Source organism: Balaenoptera acutorostrata, chromosome 2 (genome assembly GCF_949987535.1).
Source record: "Balaenoptera acutorostrata chromosome 2, mBalAcu1.1, whole genome shotgun sequence".
Lineage (NCBI taxonomy): Eukaryota > Metazoa > Chordata > Mammalia > Artiodactyla > Balaenopteridae > Balaenoptera > Balaenoptera acutorostrata.
The window spans coordinates 97,743,791-97,758,410 of NC_080065.1; the positions used below are offsets into that span (position 1 = coordinate 97,743,791).

At 37.4% G+C, this 14,620-nt stretch overlaps 1 protein-coding gene across 3 annotated transcripts in view; it reads left to right on the plus strand.

The window, feature by feature from the left end:
• The window catches only part of KCNN2 (potassium calcium-activated channel subfamily N member 2), a 316,641-nt gene extending 309,449 nt beyond the window's left edge, over positions 1-7,192 (plus strand). For 2 of the 3 annotated variants that reach the window (XM_007192113.2, XM_057541627.1), the window contains 2 exons: positions 3,637-3,706; positions 6,617-7,192. In XM_007192113.2, coding sequence (XP_007192175.2) covers positions 3,637-3,706; positions 6,617-6,904 — 358 coding nt within the window. In that variant the 3' untranslated portion in view covers positions 6,905-7,192. The remainder of the gene's footprint in view (positions 1-3,636; positions 3,707-6,616) is intronic. The other variant, XM_057541626.1, reaches the window with a different exon arrangement.
• The last annotated feature ends 7,428 nt before the right edge of the window (positions 7,193-14,620 follow it).

Genomic DNA, 14,620 nt, shown 5'->3' on the forward strand with positions numbered 1-14,620 from the left:
GGCAAGGCCTTTACTGCCCCAGCCTTGTCAGTCAGCACCGGGTGAAATCGGACCCTGCCACTTGAGGGAAAATGTACCAGTTGACTTGCTAGAGCTCTCCTGGCCTCTGCTCTCCTCTGATTTGTCCAGAGAGCTTTTGCAGTAGCTCTCTCCCCTTCTACCAGCCTCCTCTATCTCAACTCTCCTTCTCTTTTCCCAGCCTCTCTCCCGGACACATGACCTTGCTAGTCTCTGATGGATACCTAACTCTGCAGGCCTGTGTCCTCTTTTCAGTAACGTAGCTGTCTTTGGGGATCGTCACTTAGTACCATGAAGCATTCTGTTTCTGTAACTTTTACCACTTTTTCTGCTATCAACTTTACCTTTACAGTTTCTCATTCTTCGGTCTCAGCTAGAGACCCATCAATTAACATGAACTTGTCTCACAGCCAAGAAATCCAATAAACGTGATGTCTATAACAGAGAGTGTTTGTTAGGTTACCCCCCTTTCAGAAGACCAGGCTTCTCAATAGCCCCAACTTGGAAAAGACGTACCCCCCTCAAAAAATTATAATCCTATTGTTTAGAATATTATCTTTGTAACCATATCCTATTCGTACTAGGCAAAAATGTCTCCTATTGTTTACTTGAACATCATGTTTCAAAGAGGCCAAGATGACTTTATACAACTTCTTGCTTCCGAACTCTAGTTCTGGAGGAAGCTATGTGCTTTCAGGTGGGGAAGTATAGTAGCGATGCAGAAGGATGATAATATAATTGGAATAGCGTTTCTTTCTGATCAATATGCCAAAATCCTGCAGAATCTTAACAGGACCTTCCAGCTAATGAATCGAGCCCCCTGTGCATGAATGAACACCACTCTGTGTTATTTTGTTCCAGAATATTTTACAGTTTCTTTTCTTTTGTTTTGTCTTTTTATTTCAACAAAATGAAAATAGAGCTCGGAAGTAAGTTGTGTGAGCCGCTCCTTTCAACATTTGCAGAATTTTCTACCGGCTGCATGCACCCAAGCGGATTCTTTATTTGTGAATTTTAGTAGTCTGATTGCTGCTATGGAAATGTGTTCCAAAATCATGATATTTTCCTGTGATAAGTGAAGTTCACAAGGAAGAAACCAACATATGTTTCTTATTCTTCTTTTTTGGGGGCGGTGGGGGCGGGGAAGAAGTAAAATACACAACTGCATGTTACCTTTTATTCTGGCAGCTGCAGCTTACGTAGGCTTTTTGTACCAGTTCTCCTACCTTTCAGGCAGTCTAAGCAGCAACAAGGCAAGATGATTTAAGTTCAGGGCTACTCTGTCAGCTTTCCAGATTAGCAGAATATAAGATGGGCAAAATTCTACTGTCAGAAACATAAGTGAGTAATCCAAGAGAAGTAAAGTAGGCTCTGTTGTTTGGAAGAGGAAGGACCCACCTCAGCCAAGGGACCAGCATTGGCCCTTCAACCAGGCTAGTAGAGCTCAGGGCTGTGCTGCCCTCACAAGTTGCTGGAGGCTTCCGCTCTGGTGTCCCCGAACTTCACGTGCCAACTCTGCTATGACTTACCTAAATTTGAAAAGAAAGCTTGTTATAAATCCCTATCATAAGTGGATTTAAAAATATATCACTCCCAGCAAGGAGAGTGAGGTAAAAGTAACATCAATCGACAATTGAAACACTGGTATTGAATTCTAGCCACAAGCTGTTGCCTGCAGAGAGCTCTGAGCTGAGATTCTGCTCCCTCTTTTTTTAAAAACAGGGGAAGAGCAGGTGTTTGTTAGGAGATAAAAACAGGATAGGACTAGCCTGAGACATTTTTCTTATAATAATCAAGAATTGCAAGAGAATTAAAGGGAATAACTCTCTCTCCATCTGTTTTAGTGTTGTTTAATGTCTTGTTTGAGTATCATTTAGTCATCTAGAACACCTCTGTTGGTATAAATCCAGCACTTAAAAAAAACAAAGTCCTAATCTAACCCTCTTCTTTTCATACATGAAGAAACTGAATGTCAGGTTAGGGCCAAGGAGGACAGAATACATGTCTGACACTTAGTCTTTCTAGTACATTTCTCTGTTATGACCCACACATGTTTAAAGTTGATTTGCTTGGTTTTTTTGTTGCATTTTTTTTGACTTGTTTTTAAAAGGCACACATCAAGAATTGTAACCCTTTTGTAAGTACTTAGAGAAACATTTCTCAACAACATATTAGATTTAAATAAATGTTTGTAAATTTCTTTTAGACTAAAACATATTCCATCACTATAATAGCATAAAAAGGAGCCAGTTAAATTAGTTCCAAGTCTTCTAATAAAGAAACACATAGTCACAATCACAAGTTCTAACCTTAAACTGTTTTAGACTGTTAAAGATCATGTTGTAAGCAGGTGTCAGTTCAACTCTTACTGGCAGAAGGCACTGTCTCTTCACTGTGGAGCAGATTTGGTGACATATTGGATATCCACATTTCAGAACAGGATCACTGAGCATCGTGAACATGTGTTACAAAAATCTCCCTGGCAGTAAAATCTTGCCCTGTGAATTTTTTTTATCCCTTTAACCAATTACCTTTAATTTAAATTGGGAAATAATCAAGCATACTCTCTCCCGCATTAACACTATACTTTGTAAAGGACTCGTCATCAAAGTAGTAAGGTTAGCGTGGGTTTTTCACAAAGTAGCTCAGAGAGACCTGCTTCTCTTTTGGAGCATGGCTTTGAATTGTTGGCTTAAAGGACAATCAACTACTTTTCTCTGGTTGGAAAATCTTAATTTCTTGCTACATAACAAGCACTGAGTAAATGTTTGTTGAAATTTTACTGTGAATAAGTTAAGAAATAGTAGGTACTCATTCAGAATTTGTCTTTAAGAAAACCAGCTTTTTGACTGTCAATCAGATATACACATTGATACTTAAAAGTTTCTAAAGGTAACTTTACCAGTAGAAGAGATCCCACCTGTCAGACACTTTAATTGTCCTGTGCCTTTATCTACAATAAAAATTAAAGGAAGTTCTCCCATGGAAATGGTCTGGCTTCCCTTCAAATTCAATGGCGGTTTAAGATAAAAGTCAAGTGAAATACAATGACGAATAAGAGAATTATGTGTTTTGAGTTATCTTGCTGCTGGTTGAATAAAAGTTTTATTTTTGCTAATGAGAATCTCACTTATCACTGTGTTTCATCAGGTTCAAATACCTAACCCAATCCATTTCAGACTAAACAGGGCTAACACCTGTATCTAGTCACATAGGCATAGGAAGGTGCTCACTGCTTCCAACATTGATAAAATTCCAGTTGCTTTGCATTTTTCTTCCTATGTCTATTTGTCACGATACTGGGTCTTTAAGGAATGTTTTGGTTTTTCTCATATGGTTAAATCCTTATGAGCCTTTCTCAGTTCAACTTTAACTACCTAGTAAATAGTTGTCCTAAGGACACCTCATCTCTTTCTCTCTCTCTTCCTTTTTGCGGTGTTGGGGAAGCATGCTTCTCATTGTACCAGATACATAACCAGTTTGGACTTTACGCCAAATATTCAAGGCATTATCCATGCAGTTATTTGCTCTTGTCAATTTTGTGCATGCTCTTTGGAAGGCTTACGATAGTCGTAGGGAAGAAAAGGAACCTTTCTGACTTCAGATTCTGTCTTTTAGATTAAGAAGTGTAAAAATGGAGCAGAGGAAACTGAATGATCAAGCAAATACCTTGGTGGACCTGGCAAAGGTAAGCTGGGGTCTCAGCCCTCATGATTGCATCTATTGGAACTAACCACTGCACAGAAATCAATAATGCTTCAGGAGGAGGCCACCCCAAACTTATTTAACAAATCAAACCAACAAACCATGCTGACATGATGGCCCAACTTATAAGAATTCTTCTGAAACTCTTACTAAACATGCACTTTCCCTACATACATTGTTCAACCCCATTCTAAAAGCTTTCCTACTTGCAGTGATTTGGAAGTTCAGTAAGAAACGTAAGTGGACTATGAGATAGTACTTTTGGGATGCTTATGTGTAGTTTAGTCTCATCTCTATGAGAGCAGAACCACATCCTGGGTTTTACGATGAGGTTCAGGGCTAAATAGGACTCATCAATAAAATTATTTTTTATATGTTTTAAGCAACAGGCTTTCTATCCTGTTCCATTGATCTACATGTCTATTTTTGTGCCAGTACCATACTGTCTTGATGACTGTTGTTTTGTAGTATAGTCTGAAGTCAGGGAGCCTGATTCCTCCAGTGCCTTTCTTCTTTCTCAAGGTTGTTTTGACTATTCAAGGTCTTCATACCACTTTTTAAAAGGACATTAATAGTCCCCAATTCTTCTATCACATTTATATGCTTTATCTGGTTTATTTTTGGTTGTTCCTCTCAAGTGAACTCCACTTTCAAAATGTGAATATTTGTCAACAATGACAACATTACCTTTCAATGTTCTAAATTCTATAGGAGGCATTAGAATAGATGTATGTAAGTGTTGAGCCTGTTAACATGAATCCTTTGAAAGAGGCACCTCTCAGTTGGACCTGTGTTCTGCTGTTTGTTTGCTATAACTACTATGTCCTTTATAAAGCCTCCAGTATATTCTCCAAAAATTACATCTATTTGTCCTAGTCCCATGAAATAACACTTAATTATATTCATTTTTTAATGTATATCAATAATACATACTGTATAAATATGTTGAAGATGAATATTTGATATCTTATAAATAGAAGATGATAAGTGAAGTATTTAATGACTTACCCCTGGGAGATCATATATCATTCAGTTAAGCTGGGCAGCACACACATATGAGGCCTGAAGATGTGCTCAATATTTACACACATTGTTCTCACTGGGACACATCGTGAACAAAGATGGGGCAGGTTCTTCCACCACTCCTAGATCAAATGATAAAAAATTGGGTATTTTTATGAAAAAATGAGACCCCTTGAAAATAACATATATGATATATCATTTCACTATATGTAATATAGCATATATACATATTATATATACTATTATATATAATAGATATACTCTTGAAGTAAAATTATATGTCTATGAGGCAAGATGCTGTGTCTTTCAATTATTTTTTTTTTTGGCAGTGTTGGGTCTTCGTTGCTGCGCATGGGTTTTTTTCCTCTAGTTGCAGCTAGTGGGGGCTACTCTTCATTGCAGTACATGGGCTTCTCATTGTGGTGGCTTCTTTTGTTGCAGAGCATGGGCTCTAGGCACGCGAGCTCAGTAGTTGTGGCTCACGGGCTCTAGAGTGCAGGCTTAGTAGTTGTGGTACATGGGCCTAGCTGTTCCGTGGCATGTGGGAACTTCCCAGACCAGGGCTAGAACCTGTGTCCCCTGCATTGGCAGGCAGATTCTTTAATCACTGCACCACCAGGGAAGCCCCTCAATTATTTCTTTAGTGCCATGCTTATGATTATGTTTGCAGGACTATCCATGCCATAAGGGTTCAGTATTTTCTGAACAAATGGATGTTGCTCATATAGTCTCAAGACTGTATCAACAGTAAAAATAAAGTTAATGCACTCTGTCTTCCTGGCCAAACTCAAAGGAGGTGCCTGTGTTCTGAACAGTAACTCCCTTATTTAATCAGTTCATCATCATTTATCACCATTAAGAGGTTGTTAAGCAGGATAAGAGCACATATTATAGAGGGAAATAAGATAGGAGGGCAGGCTTAGCCAAAGGGGTCTAGGCTTGGGAAAGGCTGCACTGGGCTAAGGTTAATGTCTCCAGCCTTCCCTTCTTGACCACTCCCTTCCCTCTCTGGCTCTGAGCTGACCAGCACTGAGGTCTTCTTTCCCCGTCTCCTGACTATTTCCGGAACTATAACTGGGGGTCAGAGTTATGCATACCCTTTGATCAGGACAACCAATTGCAAAATTCTCTAGGACACCAAAAGCATTTTCCTATTTCAAACCACTTAGTTCTGATTCAGCCATAGCCAACAAGGTGGATTGGTAACTTTAGTGTCTCCCCTAACTTTTATTCTCTCAGTAGTTATCTGTAAAAACGCTATTTGACCCAATGGAGAGCCTGTAATTTGGAACATAGGAGAGCAAAAAGATATTTAGGAATTTTTAATTGCTTTAAGTTACTAAATTACTTGATCAAATCAGTTTGTCCTAAACTTCATTCATATTCCACACTCAAAATTTCTGCTACATCCCAATACCATCTGTACTATTATGTATTGTTCTTTAAATTGGCTTGTTTTTAAAAAATCAGCCTTGCCCTAATTAGTATTACATGTTGCAAAATGAATCTGACATGCTAACTTTTCTAACAACCATTAAAATATATACATAAATATGAAATCAAAACATGTTTGTCTACCTGCACACCACCTAAAATCCTTGGACATACCACCAGCAATACCTGCACACCATTTTCTGCAACTGGATCAAATTAAGACCTAAGGTCTTTCTTTCCTAAATCCTGGCATTGAACGGACCCACTGAATTTGCTTTGCCAGGTCAAGTGTTCAGTTAGCTGACCCCACTGTTGCATTGCATGTCACCGAAAGGAGACCAGCCCTCAAGCTCTGAGAGTTGATAGTTTGCTTCCAGGGCAAATGTAATTAAACCTTCGCTCTTCATCTCTCTATTCTCTCAATCCTGTTTTCTAGACCCAGAACATCATGTATGACATGATTTCCGACTTAAATGAAAGGAGTGAAGACTTTGAGAAGAGGATCGTTACCCTGGAAACCAAATTAGAGACTTTGATTGGTAGCATCCACGCCCTCCCTGGGCTCATAAGCCAGACCATGAGGCAGCAGCAGAGAGATTTCCTCGAGGCTCAGATGGAGAACTACGACAAGCATGTCCCCTATGATGCTGAGCGGTCCCGGTCCTCGTCCAGGAGGCGGCGGTCCTCCTCTACAGCACCACCAACTTCATCAGAGAGTAGCTAGAAGAGAATCAGTTAACCACAAAATAAGACTTTTTGCCATCATATGGTCAATATTTTAGCTTTTATTGTAAAGCCCCTATGGTTCTAATCAGCGTTATCCGGGTTCTGATGTCAGAATCCTGGGAACCTGAACACTAAGTTTTAGGCCAAAATGAGTGAAAACTCTTTTTTTTTTTCTTTCAGATGCACAGGGAATGCACCTATTATTGCTATATAGATTGTTCCTCCTGTAATTTCACTAACTTTTTATTCATGCACTTCAGACTTTACTACTACATTATATGATATATAATAAAAAAAAAAAGTTAATTTCTGCACATACTTGTTTGGTCACTTGAGATTTCTAAAGGTTCACTTCTCACATTATTTTCAAGGTGAAATGACTGATTATCACCTGATGCATGTTGATCATTTTTATTTCCCCGTTTGCCAGTTGGAAGAAACTTTTCAATTACTCCATACCCTAGTCACTAAGACTTTTCTCTCATTATGAAATATTACAGTCAAAACCATTTGACCCAGCTGGCTTACTATTCTTTTTTTGAGTTCACCATGTCTCATTTCTAATTCAGTTTGTTTCCAAATTATGTGGAAAGTGATGCTGTTACATCAAGGTCTATATATAAATTAGGGGCACAGATGCTTTCAAGAATTATTTTATTCCCAGTTTACCAGCAAATTTACTTGAAGAAAGTATCAGGGTACACCACTGTCTATGAACTAATGTTGCAGAATTTTAGATCTAAACTACTTATTTCATCTCTTCACATGTATTTATTTATCATGAGGGACCCGTGATGCACTCTAAGTGTTTGGATTACACACATGCCTATTCACATATACATGTGATTGCGTAGCTCCTAATAGCATAATCAACATAAATGAGTGTAACTCTTAACATGTCACATACCACCTGTCAAATGGTCTGTACTCTTGGTCTGTGCTTACATATTTGGTACAGGGAGGTGAAGGCAACTAGTAAATTTCGCAAGTTTTATTACGCTTGTTTCATGGGCAGTTAAGATGGGTTTCTGTGAAAGGGAACTGGTTAGTTACTGCTGCAGACACATCTCTTCCCAAATTTACTCTAAGAATCCAGTGGATTTAGAAAAACCACCTTTGAGGTGACAGCAGTGTGGATTTCCCTCACATGGTGGTCTGGAGAGTCCACAGGAAGAGCTGGTCACTGGTAAGGGTAACACATTGTAAAAATAAGGCTTCATTTGGACAGCCCTTAAACCAACCCTCTTGGCTTGGCCTAAACTTAAAAATGACTCCTTCATTTTCAGAGAAATCTGCTTTTGTCCTCTTCTCCTTTATTCTACACCATACCCTTTGGTGTCTACCTTACGACATTGCAAGTTGCTAGTATACCAAGTATTTTTCTTCTTTAACACAAAACTAGAGCTATACATTCATCACCTTGCGTAATTCAATGAACAAAATCACTTTCATAACTATTCTCTATAATTGAGGCAAAAATCAAACATTTCCATTCAACATCAAGGACATAAAAGTATGATTCCTGTAGATTGCTTGAGAATCACTTACCATTTATTACCCATCCAGAGGGGCTGAAAATGAAGCTCTTTCACATGTCTTATATATGTCTGTCAGTGTAGGACAAAGCCTGGAAATAAGTGAAAGAAAAACTATTAGAGCACTGCTTACCAGAACATACTGCTGAGTTAAACGAACTGCAAAATCCTACTCCATCAGGATTTCTACTTCATGGATGAAATTAAAAATTTTCTTTTATTTATTCTGGGTAACATACAAGAATATATCAAGTATTTGGTGTGAACACTGGATGTAAGGAAGAGATATTGTGAAAAGATGATTAATTTCTTGCCATTGTTGCAGTTAGTTCTTGTATATGCTATCTCCACTGTGACTAAAAGGCCGAATAGCAGATAATTCAGTTTAATTATCATCTTACTGATCAATCAGTCCCACCATCCCAGAATACTAGAAGATCAGGGCAAGAATAATGTATTGTTCCTCTGGTTGAAGAAGAGAGAAGAGAATGTGAGTTTTAATTTAGATTTCATTGTCTGCTGTTTATTCTCCTATTCCCAATTAACTGCAGCTCATGTAGGATGTAATTCTTCAGTCCAAAATTGATCTTACTTTTCCTGTTTCTTTATGCAAAGTATATGAAGACTGGTGACAATTCAACAAAAGTGTATGATCTCTTGTTTCTGTATTTTAAACAATACCAAATAACCACAATTTTGAAGAGGAGGTGAGGACTCATGTGTTGCATAGACCTTGTGGTCAGCGATTTGCTGAATGAATCCAACTCTACCTGATATTACCAAGCCTATCCCCACATGGCTTTGAACATTAAGAAAGATCTTCTGAGGGCTCCTTAGATAACCAGTCTTTAGTGAGATCTATGACTTTCTCTAATTTATACTTTGTTTTCCAAAATTTCTAATGTTAATTGAGTCTGTTACACTTCAACCTACCACATCCTAGCCTGTCTTTTCTCTACAGCCAGTACCAGAATATATGACCGCCACAAATCATTGTGAATTACAATAGCACCACCTTCCTCAATAATTTTCTTCATTTCCCCTACTTATACACAGTGTCATGGGTTAGCCACTAGAAAGAAGACTCTATGCTCTCAAAAAAAATGATGAACCAAAGTCATAACAGGTAGTAGACTAGGAAATTTCATATGCTTTCTCCCTGATTTCACCTCCATTGACAACAGTTTTCCAAGAGACTCTCCATAAAGGTATCTAATGATCAAATAATTATATTCCAAAACAATATGGGAGCTGGGAGAAAAATCTGTTGGTTAGGTTTCATTCAAATCTTGAGAGATGTATTAAAGTTTTACATCCCTACTGTCTTTCAACTTTGCCCAGTCTTGAGAAGTAGAATGACAAAATGGAAAGAATAGGGGGTTAAAACAAGTCAGAATTGGGTTTGGAACTGAGATCTGCTTCTTGCTATAGCTCTACGTACTTGAACAGCCTTAATCCTTCTGACCCTCCTTTTTCTCATCTACAAAAGGAATATAAAAAGACACAGATATCAGTGGAGCTCTGTAAAGCCTTGCATCTATTTTACCAAATGATGGTAGATATTCTTAATGCTATTTCCAATATAAGGCAATAAATATTAAACACCCCTAAAATATTACCTACCTTATTATAATTTTAATACCTCGCAGTAGAAGTTATAAATTCTCCCCCACACCTAATTAATTCTTAGAACAAGTTACTGGACTCTGGATTCGTTTATTAATTTCCTGATGCTATCACTTTTTTGTTTAATGTGGTCCTAGAATATCAACAGGTATATATGCTCTTTGTGATTCTGTCATACTCTTACTTCTTCTTGCCATCCCAGAAAATCTCTTCATGATCCAGAAATGCTGATGGTGATTGTGCCCTATGCATAGGACTCAGAATACTTGATTACAGGTGTGCTGGTACCGTCAGCCAAGACTTGGACCAAAGGGCTCACTTCCGTTTCCAAATCCATCCCTATAGGCTCAAGTCTGTGAGCCTTCACATACTTCTCCCTGTCTGTGTAACCCTCCCTGACACAGCGTGTGTGTTCTCACTGAATTGTCAAGGCAATCTATTCAGAAAAAAATGATCAGACTGGTGGTTTGACAAATAAGAGTCCTGGAAGATGTGAGGCTTGGAGCCCCTGCATCAATGGGTATGACACGAGGAATTCTTTCCTCACTGTCACTGTTGCGAGAGGCCCTGCTGGGCATGCCCTATTTCAGTTCCTTAGGCCAGAAAACAACAACAACAAAAAAGCCCTGTCAATGATGCTTTCTAATACTTCTTCTATTAAATATGTCACAAGTCAGTGAACCCAGAAATGGAAAATATAATGTCACAGATATTTCTTATTTTGAACTGTTAGAAATACTTTGAACTTTTTTCCCCCCGACCTAGGCTTTTCTCCAGTTATGGGTTTTCCTCTCACCCAATGTTCTTGCTGTCCCTACATGGTAGTGGGGGAGGGGAAGCAGCTACAAAAGTAATTAGAAACTAGTGGGCCTGCTCATCCTGGCAGTGTTAGGACCACTGGATTGGAGCTCGCTCAACTTCAGATCCAGCTAAAAGTTGAGTGTGAGGAAGGTAGTGGTCCACAGACCCCAGCCAAGTAGGAAGCTGAACAGAGGGATAATTCCACTCCAGGCCTCCCACTTTCTTAATAACTTGCCTCCTCTCTCCTTGTTAGGAAAGCAACTCTTGCCTCTCTCCATAGCCCAGCTATTTAGTTATCAATTTCCCTGTGGTCATCTACCATGGCCAAAAACAAAAAACAAAAAAGAAAAATCTGGAAACAAGATATTTCTTGTTAATCAATCCTAACACTTAAAAAAAATATTTGGGGGCAGGGAAACCTAGTGCCCTCAGCTAAGGTAAAAGAAGGAAAATATTTGAGGACTTTAACTCAAAGAGAAAATGAACATGCACTGTGGGATATTTTGCGGATATGAGGGACAAGGGACTCAGGTCACAGAACAAACTGTGTTCCCACCCATGCTCTGAGGCAAGGCCACCTATCACCTCTGCTAAAACTGGGCAGTTACTGAGCCCTCAGTCACGCAGGCCAATACCTCACGTGCTTATAGAGACTGTGTCCACCAGCCCTCCTCAGATGGAGGGTGAGGGATGGGATGTGACAGTAAAGTAAAGATATCGGCATCTTCACTGTAAAGAAAGAATCAAAACTGCTTTAGGAAGGAGACATTTGGTACAACATACAACAAAAATCTAACACCTTCTGGTCATAACATTCTAAATCTACATTATTCTGTCTAAAAGCCCAGAATACTCACCATGCCACCAACCATCCCTTTCAGGGGGCTAGAGTAGATGCAGCCTGTCTCTTCGGTTTTTACACATATAATGTGATGACGTGTCACTCTGAGTCTGACTACCTGTCATCCCTCTAGCTCATTCATTCTCACTTTCATTTGTTATACTGCTTATAAATGGAATTGTTAGGTCAAACATTCACATTTTGGGGAATATAAGTCCAAAATTAGCCTTTCTGTTGGATAAAATCACGGTGCTTCAGAGAGAAAACTGACAGTGACTAGATAAAAGGCTTTAAGTGAGCCAATATTTTTATTTTTGAATTTGGAGAGGGAAAAATATATACTATAAGGAAGTTTTGGCATCCCTTAAATATGACTGCAATAGGGCATTTTCACTTACTTTCTTTAAAACCTTAATTTTATATTACTTGTATATGTTCTAAACCATGTTCAGGGAGTTTGAATATTATAATTCACTTAACAGAGAGCACTGGCAACAAAGGTGTTATTGCTCTTAAATCAGGCTACAGTGGAGAAAAAAAGGTAACAAAAATTTTCTAGTGATTGGGCAATATCCCCAGTGTGAAATCCTTTGTACCTTCATTAGATTCCTGTCCCCTCTCTTTTCTAGAAAGAATCACATTAAAAGGATATTTTTTCTGTATCAATAATAAAGAGGACCTGAAAGATTAGTAAAAAGCCAAATACTGCTTTTTAAGAAGCAGTGTTTGATTTTATTTGAAGATTAAATGTTTAGAGGAAAAACCCTTTGCAACAGTATTTAATGAAAACTTGTTTATAAAAAGGATGAAAATAAAGGTATAACATGTGTTTTCATTTCTGGCTTTGATAATTAGAAAACTATAAATTAAAATGATTTGTTGAAAAACAAAAAACACCAGCAAGAAAGCACAAAAATGAGAAAGCACAAAGCAAGCAGTCCAAAGTAAAATGTAACATGACAGCCTGACAATTGCACAAGATGGTTTAATTTATACTCTTCAAGAATAGAAACTATAAGATTGAGTTCAACACAAAATGCATCCATGTGCTTTTTACAAAAGACATAAAATTATAGAAAAAAGTTAAAACCCAAATTACAGCAGATAATTTAGGCTAGTGCAAACAAACAGAAACAGTGGTAGCAATATTCATTTCAGATTAATGGAATTTAAGAGAAACAATAAGAAGTTATAAAAGGAAGACTATGTTACATTGATCACTGAAGAGAAAGCTGACATGAATTGTATGCACTAAAGAGCAAAGCATGTAAAGCAAACCTATTAGAAATAAAAGAAAAAACAATTGTTGTGGTAGATTTTAAGATCCCTTTCAGCCTGGAGGGATCAAATGAAGCAAAAATTAATAGTCATGGTATCAAGAAAAATAAATATTATCAGAATTGGCCTAAGAACTAACAGAAACATGAAAGATGTACTTTTTAATAAATGGCCTGGAGAAACTAGGTAGGCATTTTTAAAAAGATTATACTAGTTCCATGCTTTACGTCATATAAAAGATTAAACTCCAAATGAATCAGAGACCTCAAAGTGAAAACTAAAACTACTCAAGTATTAAAACACAACATGGATGAATTTCTCTAAAACCTAGGTATAATGAAAGGTTTTCTAGATTCCAGAGGCAATAAAAGACTGATTAATTTGGCTACATAAAAATAAAAGAACTATTGCATAGCAATAGAAGAAAAGATGGTAAGCAAACTTAAAAGAAGGTGATTAAACTGGAAGAAATATTTGCAACATTTATCACAGACAGAGGACCAAAATCTCTAACATAGAGAAAGTATTCCTAAAATTGAGAGAAAAAGTTCTAAAACCCTGATAGAAAATAGAATAATGGGCAAAAAACAGATGACTTACCAAAAAAGGGATGTAAACTAATTCTTAAACAGATCACAAGATATGCATTTCATTCATAAGAGAAATGCAAATTAAAACTACACTGATATACCACTTCTCACCCATTAAACTGGCAAAAATTAAAAGTTTGACAACCTAGTTTTCTGGGAAGTGGGTATACAAGCACTTCAATACTTTGCAGGTGGGAATGTCAAAGGGTCCAACCCTCTGGAAGGAAATTTGACAGGATTTAAGGAAACTACAGTGGATTTCTTTTTGAACCCGAAATCCTTCTTTTAGGTTTTTTCTCTGAAGATTTAACTTCAACATTATGAAAGTATATACAAACAAGGTCATAAATTATAGCATTACTTGTAATTGCAAAACATCAGATACAATGTAAATGCCGATATTTTAAAATGTTTGTTCAGAATGGAATACTATGCAGCTGCATAAAAGACCAACAAAGATCTCCCTGAACAAATAGGGAATGACTTCCAGGATTTACTGATAAATGTCAAGAAAGCGAAGTGTAACCGTATATATATGTAACAGTATATATATATGTATAAAAAGAAGGAAAAATAAGAAAAATACACCTATTTTTGCAAAAAGAAATGCTGGAAGGATGAGCCAGAAAGTAATGAAACTACACCTACAGGGTACAGGTGGGAATAGGGTGGAAGGGATGGGGAGGAGTAGCTGACACTTATCCATGCATATTATTAACAATTTTTACTTTTTGAATCATGTTAATATTTTTGTGCTCAAAAAATTCTATCAACAAGAATATGGGAAAAAAACCCTAAAACAGAACACAAACAAAATAAACCTCATTGTATTTCAAAAGAAAAATAGAACCATATCAAAGTGCGTGTGTTGAGGGGGGAATAACCTTAGTAATATTTTACAATTTTTTATTTTGTACTAATCATAAATTTATAGAAAAGCTGCAAAAAACAAGAGTTCCCTTATATCCCTTACTCTGCTTTCCCTAATGTTAACATCTTACGTAACCAGAGTATAATTATAAAAACAGATTGGGGCTTCCCTG